Source organism: Calypte anna, chromosome 8 (genome assembly GCF_003957555.1).
Source record: "Calypte anna isolate BGI_N300 chromosome 8, bCalAnn1_v1.p, whole genome shotgun sequence".
NCBI classification, from domain to species: domain Eukaryota; kingdom Metazoa; phylum Chordata; class Aves; order Apodiformes; family Trochilidae; genus Calypte; species Calypte anna.
In genome coordinates this window covers 21060557-21078833 of record NC_044254.1, presented here as the reverse complement: position 1 = coordinate 21078833, position 18277 = coordinate 21060557, and the positions used below count along the sequence as shown (strand labels likewise).

At 59.1% G+C, this 18277-nt stretch overlaps 3 protein-coding genes across 3 annotated transcripts; 1 reads left to right on the top strand and 2 right to left on the bottom strand.

The window, feature by feature from the left end:
* Positions 1 to 890: 890 nt before the first annotated feature.
* On the bottom strand, positions 891 to 7334 carry BTBD19 (BTB domain containing 19). Its single transcript, XM_030455622.1, is given in 10 exon segments — positions 891 to 1013; positions 1016 to 1097; positions 1177 to 1302; positions 1522 to 1653; positions 1959 to 2033; positions 2962 to 3009; positions 4519 to 4572; positions 4967 to 5026; positions 5028 to 5205; positions 7073 to 7334. Coding segments are annotated over 10 exon segments (1035 nt in total). The 5' UTR covers positions 7303 to 7334; the 3' UTR covers positions 891 to 963.
* A 1422-nt stretch (positions 7335 to 8756) lies between these two features.
* TCTEX1D4 (Tctex1 domain containing 4) lies at positions 8757 to 9789 on the top strand. The gene is made up of 2 exons (XM_008490919.2): positions 8757 to 8779; positions 9103 to 9789. The coding sequence occupies exon 2, from the start codon at positions 9112 to 9114 to the stop codon at positions 9787 to 9789; it is 678 nt and encodes a 225-aa protein (XP_008489141.2). The 5' UTR covers positions 8757 to 8779; positions 9103 to 9111.
* A 1034-nt stretch (positions 9790 to 10823) lies between these two features.
* Positions 10824 to 18033, bottom strand: PLK3 (polo like kinase 3). Its single transcript, XM_030455198.1, has 15 exons — positions 17795 to 18033; positions 16881 to 16988; positions 16676 to 16792; positions 16097 to 16226; positions 15922 to 16009; positions 15275 to 15370; positions 14385 to 14580; positions 13910 to 14036; positions 13413 to 13525; positions 13218 to 13335; positions 13030 to 13113; positions 12666 to 12828; positions 12409 to 12538; positions 12046 to 12156; positions 10824 to 11670 (listed from the first exon to the last, which is right to left on the bottom strand). Exons 1-15 carry the CDS (start codon positions 17951 to 17953, stop codon positions 11476 to 11478), a joined length of 1935 nt encoding a protein of 644 aa, XP_030311058.1. The 5' UTR covers positions 17954 to 18033; the 3' UTR covers positions 10824 to 11475.
* Positions 18034 to 18277: the final 244 nt, after the last annotated feature.

Below are 18277 nucleotides of genomic sequence, written 5' to 3'. Positions count from 1 at the left end.
TCTGCCGTGCCACCGGGCACATCTCCGGGGGGGAGGGAAATTTCCCACCGTGTCCCTGTGCAACTGGACTGTCCGTGAGGCCAGCCCCTCTCCCTACCCCATCCCAGGCACCGTCCGCGCCTTTACCCCAGCACTTTAACTCCAGCGGTGTTTGCCGTGCCTGTGGCCCCGGCCCCCCACCCTGGTCCCCAGACACTGCCGCTGAGCTGGGGTGGCCCCGGGGACCCTGTCCCCGTGCCAGGCGTGGGCACGGTGGGCAGCCCCTACCCCCAACACGCCATCTAAGTTATTTATATCAAAGAGAGCAAAGGTTTATTTTTGTAGTTTGTACAGGCGGTAGTGGGGACCGAAGGTTTATTTTTAAAGAGTAAATATATATATATATAAATTACCTGCCGTGTCCGGCCCTTTCTCCTGGGAGGGGAGCACAGCTGGAGGAATGGGGGAGGGATGCTTGAGACGGCTGTGTGCACACATGCAATAGAGTGGGGGGGTGAGGGGGTGTTTGCAAGCTATGGACAGGTGGGTGTGTGGGAGGCACACGGGAGCATGGGGCGGGGAGGGGAGACGACGACTGGCAGACTGTCACCCCTCCCTCCACCCCGGGGCTAGGAGGGGCTGGGGCTCCTGGCCGGGCTTGGGGTGAGCTTCAAAGGGGTGCACAAGCGGTGCTGCATGGCTGAAGAGATGCCGGGGTCTCCACCTCCCCGCTCCTCCCCTCCAAATCCAAAGCTCCCCTTCCCCACCGGTGCCATGAAGCCGGGGTTGTGCTCCTGCCCAGGACGGTGCCAGCGCTGCTGGCGACTGCAGCGCGGCCCGCTGCCGGGGGAGGGCAGCACGGCCCTAGGGAAGGGCCCCCAGCACAGGGCAGGACCCAACCCCGCTGCGGAGACCCAGAGAGGAGGGCGCTGCCACTGCCCGAGTCCCCTGACCAGGCTGGGGAGGCGGATCTCCGTGCCCATCCTACTTGGCGTGCGGGTCCAGGTGGCGGTGGTGGTCGCGGGGCCTCGTTCACGCCGGGGCCGGCAGAGGCGTGAGGGGACCCCGCTGCCCCTCCTCAGTGCGTGGGACCGCCAGGCTGCTGCGATGCTCTCTGCCTTTGGGGAGAGAGATGGGAGCATCAGTACAGCCACAGTGTAGCTCCACCCCCCGCCCCCTGTAGCACCCCCAGCTCACAGGGATGAGGAGATCCCGCCGGTTGTGGTTCTCCAGCGTCGCCAGCTCGTTGGGTGCCAACAAAGGCAGGCGCAGCTCCCGCACGGGCAGGGCGGCCACCTCGGACACTGGGCGCTCCAGGACGGCCTGTGGGATGTGAGCGATGAGGCTGGTAATGCGCTGGGCACTGGGGGTGTTCGGGGTAAACACAGCCTCAGCCTCTGTGCCCAATACAGAGCCCGGGGCACAGGGACAGGACATCTGGTTTCCCTGAATTATTGGTTGTGGGTCTAGGGTAGCCCTGCCTGAGGAGGACAGGGCAGCCAGGATCACATCACCCCCCACCATGTCTGCATTGTACTTCACCGAGCTGACGTGTGCCCACTCCCGCACAGCCTGCACCAGGTCCAGCTCATCCATGGCCAGGCGGTCACTGCGCAGCACCCTTGCCAGCACCACATCAGAGAGCTCGTGGAAAGCCTGCGTCCGCATCACCTCCTGCCAGCACACCACAGCACCGGGGCACTGGTACTGGACCCCCCAAACCAGCCCATCCTCCACTCCACGGGCCATTGGAGCCATCCTGGTGCCATCCCTGCCTGGCACCCACCATTGCTCCACTGGAACCCCTGTCCCTGGCAGGCCAGCACCCTGCAGCCAGCCTCTACCTGGCACCCAGCATCTTCTCCTTTCCCACCCTGCCCAGCTTGCAGTGACCCCATTTCTTAAGGGCCCCATGTGACATGCTCTTGGTGTTTCCCATGCCTAGGTTACCCATGCCAAGCTTCCCCATTGCCCCCAGCCATACCGGCAGTGCAGCCCTCGATGAAGGCCAGGCAGTGCTGCTGGAGGTCTGCCAGACCATAGGTCACTGCAGCCTGTGGGACATCAAGGATACTTATGAGGGGGGCCAGGGCAGGAGGGACACCCTGCCAAAGCCCTACAGAGACAGGAAACCTCAGGGACCCAGGTCCATCCCCATGCATGGGTGCCACAGGGCAGGTGTGGGTGTGGAAGGGATTTAGTGTTCTTGTCCTATCCAGAGATACTTGTCCCAGGGCTGGTATGCCCATTTGGGCACCAGGAGGACACAAAGCTGTACCCCCAGTGGTGGCAGCCCCTGAGTGTGGAGTAACTCAGGACCAGCACAGGCAGGGCAGCTTTGTCTCCCCCTCCACCACAGCAGGGGACAAGCATTGACGCAAGCAGGGAGGGAAGCAAGATGTTTTCTTTAGGTTTGTTTTGTTCTGGGGTTTGGTGTTTTTTCTGTTTGTTTCCTTCGGGACGGTCTTAGCTCGGTTTACTCTGCGGTGGTCTGACACCACATCTGTGGGAGCTTCTGTGCACTGGGGCCTACATGTCTCCCCAAGAGCATTGCTTTGGCCCACAAGAGAAGGAATAAATTCTCCTTCTCTGGGGAGCAACCTTGATCCCACTAACAGGGTGGCAGGGCTACTGGACACACAACCCCAGAACATGCTTCAAAACCAGAAGAGCTCCCAGAAACTCAGTGCTTCCCAGTTTCATGCAGATGATGCCAGGGTCCTGGCACTGGGGAGCTCTGAACAGCCTTGCCCAGGGCAGAGTGGAACTAAGGCATTTCCCTATAGGCTGAGGTGGCCCCAGTAGTGCTTGCAGCCCTCATACAATGTGCTCAAGGGCTTGCAGGGCAGCTGCTGGGCTAGGGATGGGTAGGAATCCCGCCCCACTGTTTAACCCAGAGCTGGAGGGGCCAGACTAGCTTCTGACCCAAAAATCAGATGGATTGTTTTCAACCCTGTGTGTCCTCCTTTGGGTCATACTCACCTGCAGAGCCTCGCAGACCTGCTCTACACTTAGTGTGTCCTTGATGAACTAGTGCAGAGCTATAAGGCAAAGGGAGAAGAGAGAGTGGGGGCCCATCCTTGCCACCCCTCCCATGACTCTCAGCATCTGTTGATATTCCCCAGAATATGAGGAATGGGACACGGGATTTGAGGGTGGAAGGCACCTCCAGCCCTGTAGGGTTTCATAAGGCAGCGATAGGCTGTGGGCAGCCAGGCCTGGCACTGGGACCAAGGGACCAAACCTGATGTGCCCAAACCCCAGCCAACCTCATAGCCCCAGGTCAGTCACTTATCCTGTCCACAGTCACTAGCCATGTCCTGCCATGGGGGGATGGTCCTGGTGCTGCCTGCAGTGTACTAGGTGACCCCAGTTCTGGACAACCCTGCCTGCCAGATGCTGTCTGCCTGTAGCTGCTGGGGGCCTGGAAGCTCCATCTGCAGCCCAAATGTGGGTGATGAAGGTGGGATACCAGCCAGATGGGCATTTCTGTCAGGGAGCAGGACCTGTCCATCTCAGCTGCCTCCCACACAAAGGGGTCAGAGCCCCTGGGAACCCAAGGGGATGTGACATGCACGGGAAGATGTCAGCTGGAGCAGAAGGGCCCTGAGTCACTGTCGGGAGGGAGATGAGGTCACCCTGCAGATGGTGACACAGCCACGGGCTTCCCTGTCGGTCCTCAGTCAGCTCCTTCCCCTCCCCCCCACTTCCTCAATGGCTCTCCCTGCTGCGGGTTGATCCCCTTCAAGGATGAATCTGCTGGATGGTGGGGGCTGGGGTGCTGGATTCTCCTTTTTTACAACAACCCCTATATGTTCCTTCCTTGCCCAACCAGCTGTTTGACAGCCCCATGCCATTTCTGGGGTTGAGGTTAAGCTTGTCCCCACGGGGTGATGGGTCATGTCCTGCTGCTCCAGCACGCAGCAGCCCACGGTTCCTCAGCTCCTCAGCGAGGTCCTTTCCCAGCGTGGTGGGAAGGGAGGGGAAGTCCGGGTGCAAGATGTCAGGTCACGAGATCAGTCCGGTTGTAATTCAGGAATCATTCCAAATGACGTGGCCTGGCTGCCCGCCCCAGTGCTGAGCTGCCTCAGCTCCCTGCCCTCTCCTCATCTGACTCCCACCCCTCCATTTTGCCTTACTGCCTGAAGCAGCACCTCCTTGGCAGCACTGCAGCTGGGGTGCTGAGTGCTCTCCAGGATTTTCCCTACAGCATCATCCTGCTGGATTTCCAGAGGGTATCATGGGTGATGGCAATAGGGGCTTTCCTTCTGCTCCTTGCCCTGAAGGGGATGTGAGGCCCCACATCCTTCCCTGGGATTTCCTGGCCCCTGTGGGCCTCCTCAAGGGGGATCCCACTGGACAGACCCTCTGGGAGAAAGATGTAGGGGCTTGGCGATGGACTTGGATGATTCACCTGATGCACCCCAGTGCCATCCTCAGAGCCACCTCCAACCACCAGCCATGCAGGCACAATCTTGGGGTGCTCCTCAGCACGTGGACATGCAGAGACCACCACCCCTTGTGTAAGCTGGGCCGTACCTTGCACAGATCCTGCAGACCATACTCCACTGATGAGGTCAGCACCTCTAGGGCCTGCAGGGAAGAGAAGACCTTATGAGCATCAGCACCAAAGGGCATGGCAGCCCAGGGGCCTAGGGCATGTGTCCTGCCTCTGTGGGAGATTTCAGGCGGGGCATGAAGAGGGAAAGGGGCTGCCACATGTGAGCACAAGGTATCCTGCTCTGGTGTCCCCATTCTGGGTGTACAGACAGTTTTGCCAAGGCTGGGGCAGAGGGCAGACGTGGTGCTCTGGATATGCCACTGTGCTGGGCTGAGACCCCCCCACAACTCATTGCACTGTCAGACACTCAGAAAACATGCACATTATCTCCTCCACCTTTGGCACCATGGGAGCAGCAAAGCACCCCCTCACCTGCATTCCTTCTTGTCCCTTCCACGGCTCCCACCAGTCCCATCCCCCACTCACAATGTGGATGTTGAGGGTGACGCTGTTGGTGTAGAGGAACTCGATGACAGCCAGGAAGACCTTCAGGTTGTACATTGCCCAGGACAAAGGGGCCCTGGGATGGGATGCCATTTGAGGGATCTTCACTGCCCACCAGCCCCTGGCTAAGCATCCCCTGGAAAGCCTGGCAGCGGCACGCCAGGACACACCGATGTGCAAACACCTTCTGCTGCTCCCGGCCCACCACGAACGTCACATCACTGCAAGGAAAAGGGAATAGAATGTCTGGGAAGCCAGGGCATGGGATTCCCTGGGGCTGGAAACACAGGCAGGGAGACTGAGTGGGTGCTTATCCCATCAGGGCAGATCTCTTTCATTTTAACCCAGGGGCTTTTCCCAGGCTCAGCAGACTCCTCACTGGTGGATCCTTGCAGACATCTGAACACTGCAGGCAGGGTGAGCGAGGTAAATCCTCTGGAAAGCAGAGAGTGCTTTGGGTGCTGACACAGAGCAGGGAAGAGAAAGGCCTGAGACAGCTGAAGAAAGTGGCTTTCTCTTTTAGCACACCAAAGCAGAGGAAAGCATGGCACAGCGATCGGCCTCTTTGACTCATGGGCACTGACTCACAGGCTCAGCGATGTGAAGCCTCTGGCATCACCACCAGCAGAGCTGGCACTGGCCCTCCCCAGGCCTGCAAAGCAGGGCAGCCCAGGATGCACACTGGGGCACAGGGTCCTGCTGCCCTGGTGCCCCTCAGCTGCCACATAGTTCCCCAGCCGTGTCACCCTGGGAAAGGGAGGTAGGATCAGGGCAAAGGGTGTGGCAAAGGGCAGGGAGTCTCCAAGTCCTGTGTACCATGCCATGGCCCACCCATCCCCTTGTTTCCTCCTCCTGTCTTCCCTCATCCCAGCAGGGCAGTAAGCAAAGACATGCCATTAAAACTCTAGCTGGCCACAAATCCACCACCCAACCCTTGCAGTGGTCCACAGAGGATGTGCACAGCAGATGGGACACCCAGGTCATCCCACATGTGTATTGGGATAGATAAGGCTGGGATGTGCTGGGTGGCATGAGCAGAGTCCAACAGGTCCTCTGTGACTGGTACTGCAAGGGGGAAGAAGATAAACTGCTCTGGGGCTACTGGAGGTCACAGGCTAAGTGGGAGAAGCAGGGTGCAGGCTGCAGGATGCCCGCTGTGAAATGTGTGATGGAGGCTGCAGTTATGGGATGCAAGTTGCAGAATGTGAGATGCAGAATGAAGGGTTCAGGATACAAGCACAGGTTGCAGGATGCAGAATGAAGGATTCAAGACAAAGGCTGACAGCTGTAGAGTGCAAACTTCAGGTTGCAGGATGCAGACTGAAGGCTTCCCCAGTGCCTCGCAGTGTGGCTGGGGAGTTTTTGCTGGAATTTCTCTTCTGGGTGGCCATAACTTCAGCAGGGATGGGGATTTCCTCAGATAGCACTGGCATTTGTATTAGGCCTCAGCAGGAAATCACACAACAGCAGGACCACAAAACCAGCCAGCTGACAGGCAGGACCATGTAGGTGGGGGGCTGCTGAGGCAGAGGTTGCTCTCCATCTCCACTCCCCAGGAGGAGATGGCAGGGACACCAGGTTCTGTGAGGGGGGGGGCAGCAGAGCTGCTGCCTGTCCTCCAGGGTGTGGGGTAGTTGGAGATACTGAAGGAAACCACCAGTGGAACAAGGTGGGAAAGGAGTCAAGCACGGGTGGCTGCCCCTGGGGCAATACCCCATTCCTGACAAGAGCAGGAGCCCCAGTGAAGGATTTAGCCTGGGACTCTGGCACCATGCCCAGGACAGAGGAGGTCTGGACACACCTGAAGGACCTTCCCTCCTCCAGAGAGGTGGTGGCCATCCCAGAGTGATGCACCTGGACAGCTCTGGGGCTCTTGCTGCTCTGTGGACGTAGAGGGAGCACTGCAAAAGCAGCGTGGGGTACCCCGGCGTGTGCACACACCATGTCTGCCCCACCAGCTGTCCGGGGCTCCCCGCATAGCCCCAGCCTCCATCCTGGCACCGCTTAGGGTCGCGGAAAAGCAGCACGGAGCAGGCGCCGAGGGGGACGACATGGCTGGAGGGATAATGTCGATCCCCCGCCCCTCACCTGAACTGGGGGTTGTTGACCAGGGTGCGGAGGGCGGCGGTGAAGGCGGCCGCTTCGCCCTGCAGCTGTGCCGAGCAGAGTCCGGCCATGGGCTGCCTGGGGCGGGCGGTGGAGGAAGACGTCGCAAGCAGGAGGCAGGCGGGAGACAGGCAGGAGGCAGGCAGCACGCAGGCAGGAGGCTGGCCGTCCTGGGGAAGCGGAGGGGAGGAGGCCGTCCCGCTGCACGACATGGCCCATTGCTAGGGAACCCTGGCAGGCAGCGCCGGGCTGCCCGAAGGGAGAGGGCGGGGGGCGGGAGGAGGGAGAGAGGGGGCGGTGGAGCCCACCCTTGCTGCCGGGGCGGCTCAATCCGGGATGGGCAGGGAGGCAGGACTGCATCTTAATGCTAGTGGCATTCCCGGAACGGGGTCCTGTCACCCCTCCTCAGCCGGTGACTTTGCTGCAGAGGAGGCCGTGGATAGGGCAGATGGGGTTGAAGGGGAGGCGGGGGGGCTGGGAGTTTGGAAAAGGCAACACGTGCACTGGTTAAATGCACAAAGATCACCCCGGCTCCCACGTGCAGAGCCCTCATGGGAAGCTGCTGGGCACGGTCCTGGCAGTGGAGCAGAGTCAGGCCTAGCAAGGAGATCTGCACCCTGAAATGGCAAAGTCGTCTCTCCTGCCGATGCATCAGGACAAAGCCCTGCAGCTCTCGTGTCTGCCTAGGACATGAACGATCTCTGGCAGAAAAAAAAAGCATAACCAGCCTCGCCCAGCACAAACCAAGTGCTGTGCCAGGGGATGCCCCAACCCCTTTCTCCCAAGCTTGGCTGTCTGCAGACAGACCACAGATGGGGATGTGGAGAGGCTGCCCACAGAGGGACCCCCATTCTCTTGCCAGCAGCGGTGGGAGGGATAGGGAGGAGCAGGGCCCGCAGCCGAAGGTAGCACCCCGAGGGAGCGGGGTCCAGCTGCCAGCGCGCTTGGCAGCGCTAGTCAGCGGCAGGCTATAAATACCTCTGACGGGAGATAGAAACACAAAAGCCGTCTCCACTTTCCTCAAATAGCTCGGCAGCCGGGCCAGACAAAGGCACATTGAGAGGGCGGCTGTGGCGTACCAGCTGCGCTGGCCTCCGCCGGCAGAGAGAAACCCTGTTCCGGGTTGGGAGCCCCCAGCAAAGCTGCCACCAGGCCAGGACATTGAGACAATAGGGTCCCTGGCACGGGGCAGGGCTATGTTTGGTGGGTGCCCACAGGGGTGCCCACACACCCACACTCTTCTTTGCTGCAGGGGTGATAAGTACCCAAAGGATGCAAACCTTTGAGTAAAATTGAGCTATGGAAGATCTTAGCCCCAGTGCAGCCCCAAGCTGGGGTGCAAAGCAGTGATCACAATGGCTGTTTTCCACCTCCTGCTCTTCCTTTGCACATTTGACACCAGCAAGCATTTTTCAGGGCTGACAGGGAGTAGCTGAGGTTGGAGAGTACATGCCCAGAGTGAACATGGTCCTGTGCTGGCACAGCTGGAAATGCAAACAGGGCAGGAGGGAAAGGCGACAGAGCTGTCCAGGGACCAGGAAACAAGGAGTTACAGAAGCCATGCCCCAGAGCAGCCATGGAGAACTGCAGTGTCACGTAGCAACATTTCACGCTTCAGGAGCACGAAGGGTTTGGCTTTGTTCACTTCGACCAAGGTCCAGGAGCAGCAGGCCAGGAGTGGAGCTAGGGGTAAGCATGGGACCAGATGCAGGCAGGAGGGATGGGGAGGCTGGAGGCAACGGGGCCACTTACCCATGATGGCGGGCAAGACCAGGGATGGGACAACAGGGGGCTGGATGGACCATAGATGGTGGCCCTGGATCAGGCCCAGATGGTCAAGGCTGCTGGCTGCTGGTCAAGCCCTCCTGAAACCAGCTCTGCAGGAATCCATGTGCCAGGAGGCTTGGGATTTGCAGAGAGCAGGGAGAAGTAAAACACAGAGATGGTGGGGTGGAGAGGATTATAGACAACCTGCCTCCTCCTAACACTCAAGAGCCCTATCTCCTTTCCAGGCCACCTATATGGCTGAGAAACCTTCCCCAGAGGTGGCCCTGCCAGCCACAGTGATGGGTACAGACAACACTGATGTCTCTCAACTCCGGGCCACCCGCCATGGCTCCCAGCCCCTAGCCCTGGCACGGGTCACTGAGGAAGGCAAACCACCTCCTCTGCTCTCCCGCCGCAGCTCCATCCTCAGCACCCACCCAGCACCCCTGGCCAGCCGCCGCAGCTCGCTTGGGGCAGCCCCGGGGGGCAGGCGCTCCTCCATCGGTCCCTGGATGCTCCACAGCCGGGTCAGCTTCTCTGGGCTCCCCCTCTTCCAGCCCACCCTCAAGACCCGCCTTGAAAACACTTACCAGATGGGCCCAGATGAAGGGTACAAGTTCAATGCTGAGCGAGTGCAGCAGGTGCTGGAGGGGGTCCTGGCTGGGACCCTGGGAACCTCAGTCTACAGCCCCCAGGGCAGTGCCCTGCTGGCCCAGAGCCTTGCCGAGCTGCTGAGGAGCCGGGCAAAGGAGGTAGTGCCACCCCGCTACAAGTTGGTTTGCCAGGTGCTGCTGGGCCAGCAGGCCCAACAGAGCCTGCTAGTGGCCAGTCGGGCATTGTGGGACCCCGAGAGTGACAGTTTTGCCTCTGCCACCTTCTCCAACACCTCCCTCTTTGCTGTGGCCACAGTGCACGGGGTCTACTTTGAGTAGCACCTGCCTCTCCCTCCCCCAAGCCTTGTAGAGGGAGAGTTGCTGCAATAAAGAGGTTTCCTCCAGCTGTGGCTCATACTAGGAGTCTTTGGCAATGGTACAAGACTAGGAGTCTTTTGCAAGGAGCAAGGCAGGGATGAACCTCAGTGCTCCAATGCTTACTACAGCCCCCAGCCTCAGTTCATACACATACTGCCGTTTGCAAAAAAGCCCTAAGGTGAAGCAAACACCATCCAAAAGGCTGCAATACTCTGGAGGAGGCAACAAGCCCAAGGCCATGCTCCAGGGAGCAGCCCAGCCTGCTTCCCACAGTGCAAGCTGTTCCCAGGCAGATTGATTACACCAGCACTGGGGAAGCAGGTGATTTACCAGCTTCAAAGCAAATTCACAAGAGCAGATTAAGTCCCTCCTCTTTCCTGGCTTCATTCCCAACTCATATCCCATCACACCAGTTGCCATAGTGCGAGGACCCAGCCCCTGGGCTACAGCCCCCACCTTCCCCAGCTCAGCAGAAGCATGAGCAGCTGGGTTTGGTCCAAGTGCAGAGTGGCTTGGGAATGAGTTTCAAAACAGCAAAGAGAAGGTAAGGTGGCTCCAGGGCTCCACAGGCATCAGCAATAGCTAACTCTGCCCTTCCTACCAGTGCCAGGAAGGGCAGTGGAGGTAGCACATGTGCTCTTCACTTTCATCCTGCCTCCTTGACCTTCTCCCCAAGCAACAGCCAGCATCAAGAGGGCTTTTGCATGGCAGGCAAAAGCAGCCTTGGATCAAGGATGATAGGGAAGCTGATACCCTTTTGTAACACCACCTCCAAGCAAGATAGACACAGTTTGCCCTTACACAAATAAATTTTTATTGAGGCAAGTCAGGGACAGGGGAGCTGCACATGGACAGACCAACAGGAAAATAAATAATTCCATATAAATAAGATACATAAATAGTCCCACATGGCAGAGACTGCCTTGAAATAAGAAACTTTCCTGGATCCCAGCAAAACAAGGACTTCTCCAGGCAAGCCCTCAGATCCCTCCTCCCCCCCACCCTTTATCAAACCTCAAGTTGTACCAGACAAAATTCACAATTGGGAGCAGACAGGGCCCAGCTGGGTCCAGCACAGCCCCCTCCTTAGTGTAGCAGTTGTGGAGTGGCACACACCAACCCACATAGCCCCTGGCAGGGTAGGCAGTGCCCTTCACTCTTGTCAACCCCCGGGAAGGGGTTTTTCCTAGCCCACAGCAGCCAAGCCTGGAGCTCAATGCTGTGTTGGTCCTCTGCAGGCAATGGAGAAGGTCTGTGCAACTCGTTCATCACCTCAGGCAGAGCAGCCTGAGGCCCCACTGCAGGTACCTGCCAAGCAGGCCAACAAACAAGGCAGAGCCAGTCCCAAACCTGACTGCAGGGCACTCACCCACTACACCTCCCTGTGCCACCCCAGTCCACCCCACCAAGACCAGCACAGCCAGAGCAGAAGCTGCCAGCAGGACGACAGCGATTGCCCACAGCCAGGGAGCAGCAGCAATATCCAGACCTGGTGCTGTAACCACATCCATGTCTTAGTCCAGAGTCCAGCTGAGCACCAGGATACAGGGTGCCCAGGTGGGCAGCCAGCACCACAACATACCTCCCATCCTGTGGGAGGGCAGGGGGAGACCTCTACATCCGGAGATGGTCCCCCAAGATCCCATGCTAGGCCTCAGCTCGTTCTTGGAGGAGTTTGAGGATGTATCTGAGGCGGTGGTGGAGCTCAGGAGAGCAGCCCAGCTCCTGGATACTGCACAGCTTGTAGGTGTAGGAATTGCGCTCCCGGTTGATGTAGGTGACAAGGCAGGAGTGGTCAGGCTTGCTAATGATCACCTTGGTGTGGTCGTTATAGAAGTTTACCTAGGAGACAGGTCAGGCTTGGTTTAACCCACACTTCCCACAGTACATCAGGAGCTGGGATGGAGCCACTTCCTGCCTCAACCCATTCCTCCTCCCCAGCCTGCCCAGGAGCATCCTTGCTCCATGCCCCACAGCGGAACACACCAGCACCAGGGCAGACAAAAGCAGCCAATCAAAGCATCATGTCCCTCATGAGCTAGACAAAATGCAACCAACGACTCTGGGTAATGGAACAACATCCTGTGCCCACAGCTGTTTTCACAGCTGGACCATGCATTTGGGCTGTGGCAGACAAGATCCAACACAGGCCAGGAGTTCCCAACCTGGTCTCCTCCCCACAAGAGTCTGGACATCTCCACTGTGCCTCACACATACCTGGAGGGTGCCATTGCTGAAGAGCATAAGCAAGGCTTGGTCAGTCTTCACCCACTGCAGAAGAAGCAGGGCTGGCTGCCCAAGGTCATCTATGCTGGGCAAGTCACCTCCCTTGGAGAGAAGGGTCTGTATAAGCCATTGGTCCTGGTCCCATACATAGGAGCACTGCCACCAGCATACGCACAGCCACACCTGGACACACACCCCAGGGGGGTCTCCACTCCCAGAACACAACTCTCCAGCTGTCCATCTGACCACAGCCTGTGAGTCAGAAGTCCCGCAGCCCCAAGCAGTGTGAACAAGCCATGACTCAACATTCAACCCATCCATGATCCCAGCCCAGTGCAGGGCCCCAGCACTCACCTTCATGAGATGCTGCTCCATGTAGGATGCAAAGTAGTGCAAGACACTCATCTGTCCCTGCAGCTGCTCAGGAATGGCAGACACAGAAAACACAAGGTGCTTGCTGTTGGTTGGGTTGTAATGCACTGTCCTGGGAGAGAGAAGACCATGATCTTCAGGGCTCACCAGCACCAAACCCATCCCTAGCACAGCCTCCAACTGTCCCTTCCCACTTGAGGGGGTTCCCCAGAGACACCAGTCCCTGTTCCACCACTTACCTGTGGTTGGGGGAAAGCGTCATGTGCGTGCCGTTGTTGAAGAGGACCCCAATACTGCGGTTGGAGAGCTGGTAGCCAAAGCCATACTTGTTGGAGTAATCCACCCACTTGCTCACCCAGACAAAGTGTTCATGGCGGGCCAGGGAAGCTGGGTTTTGCTCCGCTGGTAGAGAAGAGAGGGGGTGAGCAGAGAAGGCAGCCAGGCCTGCCCACCTCACCTCCCCAGAGAGAAGCAGACACCTTTCCCCCACCCCAGCATGTTCTGGCAGCATTTAAGGTACTCTAAATAGCAGCTGTGCATTTATCCCATGGGGAAGGGGACCCACAGCCTCCTGTCCCAACCAGAGCAGTCCAACCAGTTTACCTGGGGGCATGGAGGAGAGACAGGTCCTCAGGAGCCGGACAGCCGACTCGATGATGGCAGAGGCGGTGATGCAGTCTTCAAAGGCTGCAGAAAGAAGATGACAGGCTGAGTCAGGCAGCCCCGCTATCAGCCAGGGCAGGACAGGAAGCTCGGGGCAGGCTGGGGTGGCCTGGGCAGGTATTGCTCACCCTCACAGCTGCTGGCCATTGTCCCCCGGATGGAGGGGGATGCAGATTTGCGAGATGTCTCTTCCACCACTGTCTCCACAGGACTAGAGCTGGCACTGCGGCATGATACGGGAGTGGCCTGCAGGGAAACTTGGCTTTATCACCATCCTGCCTGCTCCCCCAGAGGTGGGTGCATGGGCTCAGGGATGTTCTCACCTCATTCCCTTCCACAGTTTTATAGCTCATCTGCCGGCAGATTGAGGTCTTCATCAGTCCAGTGACCAGCTTAGAGATGTCATCCTTGTTATCCTCTGAAGAGCCCTTCTTGGCTGAGGAGAAAACAAGTGATGAGCACACTGGATGTGGGCAGCAAAGCCACCCCTCCCGGTAGCCCAGCTCTCCCCCATCTGGCTCCCATGCCCACAGTGATGAGGATGGTGACAGACAGCTGCCTCCCACTTTCACTTCCCAGTTCTCATTGCAATACTGGGCAACAATAGGAGGAACTGTCCCCATGGGTTGTGGCACAGCATCCGCTCTCTAGGCACACACCCATGACAGGCCACCAGTGCAGGAAGGGCAGGGGCAAGCCCAGCCTGTGCTGGCCCCAGGCAGGGGCTCCATGGAGACCCATCAGGAGGCCTCTCTTGGAGATGGGACCCATCCCTAGAGGGAAGGGCCACCCAGAGGCTCCTGGGCAAGTGCAGACTCACCCTTGGGTTTCTTCTTCCCAAAGAGTGTCTTGGTTACTTTAGCGAACAGACTCTTTGCTGGGTTGGGGGGGCTCAACTCTGGAGCCATCACACAGCTGCTGGGAGGGAGCTTCTCAGGCGTGTAACCCTACAGAGAAGTCAGGGCAGAGGTTTGGTTTCCACAGTCCACGTGCTCCAGGAAGAGCAGCTGCCCTGGGCTGACCACAGTCATTCACAGCCTTCCTGACAGCCAGCTTGCATTTCTGTCAGGCCTTGGCCCCATGACAGGCATCAGTACAGGAAATATCCTGTGCTAAAAGGATAAGGCAGCAGGAGCACACCAGATTCCTCAGTTCCCTTGGCTGGCATTTGGGCAGGACAGTGGCTGCTTCCTTTGCAGGACTGAGACTTGGGCTCCAAGGACAGCATTCTACCCATCCCAAAAGGCCTCATCCTGCCTGAAGAAGAGTCAAGGCCAGAACCCCTACCCCCTCACCTTGAAGAACTCATGGTCCAAAATCTCCTCTAAGGTCAGGCGGTCCTGGGGGTTGCGTCTGAGGATGCCAGCAATGAGGTGCTTGGCAGGCAGGGAGAGGAAGGCAGGGAGGGTGTAGTCCACCTGCTTGATACACCTGTAGGTCTCCTTGAGGTCGGAGGTCTCGAAGGGAGGGTTCCCACACAATAGGGTGTACCTGGGAGGGGACACAGATGCCACGGTCACATCCCCACCAGGATTGTGACTCAGCAGCACTTAAAGCAAGGAAGTTATTGGCATTTGGCCGGCCACACCTGGCCAGGAGCACCACTTCCAGCCCGGACAGCCACACTCACATCCGGCCACACTTCCTCCTAGCAACTGTTCAGAGCAACAGGCAAGGAGTCCTGGGAAGGGGAGAGGGCTGGCAGGAGAAGGCCACTCTGCTGCTATGGCTCCCACTCCCCACAAAGCCAGGGTGGAAAGCAGAGCAGGAAGCTTGCAGCTAGGATAGGGGCTGGATGTGCTGGAGCTGTGATTGCTCCCCATGCAAACAGAGTGGCAGCTGCCACCAGCGACTGAGATTTTCTGTTATCAGGCTGGGGGCGGCAGTCAAGCCTGCTTTGAACTGGAGCTGAGCATGACTCGAATCCCTGCCCTTTGCAGCTCCTGCTTCTGCAGTGCCCCAGCAGCATCCCGGGAAGGCTGGCAGCACTTGCTCCAAAGCAGAGCTGGGGGCGGATGCGGCCACTCACTCCCCTCCCCCTGCCTTTGGGCAATGGCTGCAAAGCCAGGAGGGTAAAACACAAGAGGACTTCTCCATGGGGGGGTGCTCCACAGCCCAGCTCTGCCCCAACCTCCACAGGCAGGGCTGCCCACCTTCCCCCCCCAACCCAGCAGCACAGACTTACATGACACAGCCCAGTGACCACACATCTGACTCTGGCCCGTGGCCCTGCCTCAGCAGCACTTCTGGGGCCAGGTAGTTGGGGGTCCCACATATTGTCCTGTGGGGCAGAGCATTATGTCAATGCATGCTCTGCATCCCCCTCACAGACAACCTCCCCCCACTCCAAGCCCTGTGATTTAGTTTGCACTCAGCCCTCCCCCCTCCATTTTACTCTTTATGACCCAAAGCCCCCCCCAATCCTTCATCTACAAGGAGCCCCATACAGACTCCCTCCTATGCAGCTCCCAGGGGTAAGAAGCAGCTGCTCCTGGGGAACCATTGGGAAGAGCTTGTCCTAGAGCTGGGGAGGAACAGAGCCTTTGTGTCCCAGCCTGTACAGCCAGCAAGGCAGCCGGGCAGGCACAATAGCGATAGTCAGCACATTGTTCTCTCCGACTGCTGCCGGGCAGCTCCTGAAGGAGCCACAAAGACCCCAGCCCCCTAGCCTTGCCTGCAGCTGGGGCAGGAATTACTCCTCCACCCCAGGAAGGGGCCATAAGGCCTCCCCAGGCCAGGAGGGACCACTTACCCCTTCACCTCCTGCGAAACCACAGGAGGGAGAAGAGTGAAACCTCAGAGGGCTTTGGAATAGGGAAGCCTCAAACTTACTTTTTTTTCTGGTCAGAGACATCCTGGCAGGCAGCTAGCCCAAAGTCCCCCACTTTCAGCTCCATGTTTTCATTGATAAAGAAATTGCCTGCAAGTCAAGGACAATGTGTCACCACAGGTCCCTGGGGGGCAGTTCAGGCTCCATGCAGTGCCCTGCCCTGCCCACAGCACTCACCAAGCTTCAGGTCCCTGTGCAAAATGCCCTTGAGGTGAAGGTATTTCAAGCCTGAGATGATCTGTTTGAGGTAATAGCGCACTTCAGGCTCCAGCAGAGTATGGCGGGCCTTCCAGATGTGGGCCAGGGACTACAGAAGGAGAGAAAGCAGCTTGGTGATCAAAGGCAGGGAGAACAGGCAGCCCTGCTGACTGGGCATGGGGCATGCAGGGTCAAAGCCAGTTCTTCCAGAAGTTGCACATCCACAAACAATCCTCCTTCCACAGCCATGACCTCAGCAGACTCCAGGCCAAGGCTGCTCAGCACAGACAGGGGAACTACTAGATTTATGGTGGTCCCATCAGGAGCTACAGGATGCCAACAACAGCAGGCAAACCAAGTATAGCTGGCATCCAGTCCTCAGTACTGTGTGAAACCACATGGTTTATGGATGCTGAGCTCAGAGCGTGTGACACAGCAGGCAGCAAGGCAACCCAGGAGAAGGAGTGTGCTAGCAGAGCACCTCAGATAAGGGCTGCTTCAACCAGACATGGCTCTGTTTAGAAAATCCTTTGGCAGGGAAACCACACCAGTGCTCACCTTCCTACTGCAGTGCTCCAGGAAGATGTAGATGTTCTCTGTGTCTTCAAAATAGTGGGAAAACTTGACAATGTGCTTGTGGTGCAAGTCCCGGTGCAGCTCAATCTCATTGGTGATCTGAAAGGGAGCAGTGGTCCTGGGTGAGCACAGGACCCCCATACTGCACCCTGCCAGCCCAGCACCCCACCAGCCCCACAGCACCCACCTTTTCCCGCTGGTGGGGTTTAGCCACCCGGCTGTGAGGAATGACCTTCACGGCATAGGTTTTGTTGCTGGAGAGGTCTGTCATTTCATAGCATCGTGCAAACCCACCCTGCAAGGAATGAGGTGGTTATGGATGGGCTCGAGGCAGCTCTTCACCCCTGACTGTGAGCCACTGCCTCCTCCTCCATTCCCTTGCAGCACATCTAGGAAAGCGTCACACGCTGCCTCCCGCTGCATCGCCCACTAAGATCTGAACTAAGATGCTCTCTACCAGGGATTTTCTTCACCCAGTTCCTGTAAAACCTCCAGAGCGTTTTCCTCCACCAGGGCCGGACCCCGCATCTTTCCACATGACACGGCAACCTGGAAAGTCCTGCGCAGGGCAGCCCAGGCACCGGAGGCCACCGAAAGGCAGCCCCACAGAGACAGGTTTTTCCTGCCGTGATGTCAGCTTCCAATCTGCACACTCAGCCGCCAAGCTCGCCCGGGCCGGGCTGGGAACCGGCACCTACCTCCCACACACACCACTGGCAGCGGGAGAAAAAGCTGCGTGCGGCGGAGCGGCGCGGCCCGGCACCCCTGGGAACCGGGGCACCCGCCGGCCCACGCACTACCCTGCGGGGCGCTCCGAAACCGATGCGACTCCGATAGCCGGGCGAGGCACGCAGCCAGTCGGGGTGATTCACAGCTTCCAGAGCTGCTGCGGGCCCACAAGGAGAGGCGGGGAGGGAGGGGGTGACGTGCGGCAGCCGAGGGGCCGCATCCAGTCCCGGGCCACCCCGGGTTGGGGGATCGAGCAGGCGCGCAGCCCCCGCCCCTCCCCAGCACCGGGCGGTGGCTCCCACCTCCCGGCCGTGCTCAACCCGGCGCGCCCCGGCCGATGCCGCCCCACCACCCCCCGCCGTTTCCCGGTACCTTTCCCAGAAGGCGCCCCTTGCAGTAGGAGCGGCCGGAGATGGGGTCGGTGATGATGCGGGTGGTCTCGGCAGCGCGGGGCGGGGGCGCTGGGGCCGGGGCGGGCTGTGCGGGGAGGCAGGCGGCGGGGAAAGGAGGGAAGAGGGTGGTGGTCTCCATGGCGGAGGGGAAAGACGGAAGCTCCGGGAGGGGCCGGAGCTGCTGCTCCGCCGCCACAGCCGGACCCGGCGCACGTGGCCCCACCGCCGCTGCCGCCGCGGGAATCCCGCCGCCTTTATCAATGGGTGCCGTGACGTCACCCGGCAAGCCCCGCCCCTGGCGGCCCCGCGCTTGCCCTTAAAGGGGCCGCCGCGGGGTGAGTGGGCGGTGGGGTTTTGTGGATATAGGCACTGAGCAGTCTGTGACCGGGGAGGGGGTGAGAGTCTAGCTCTTGCCCCCGACACACACAGATCCTCCCGGACAACGCAGCGCCTCCCGAAACCC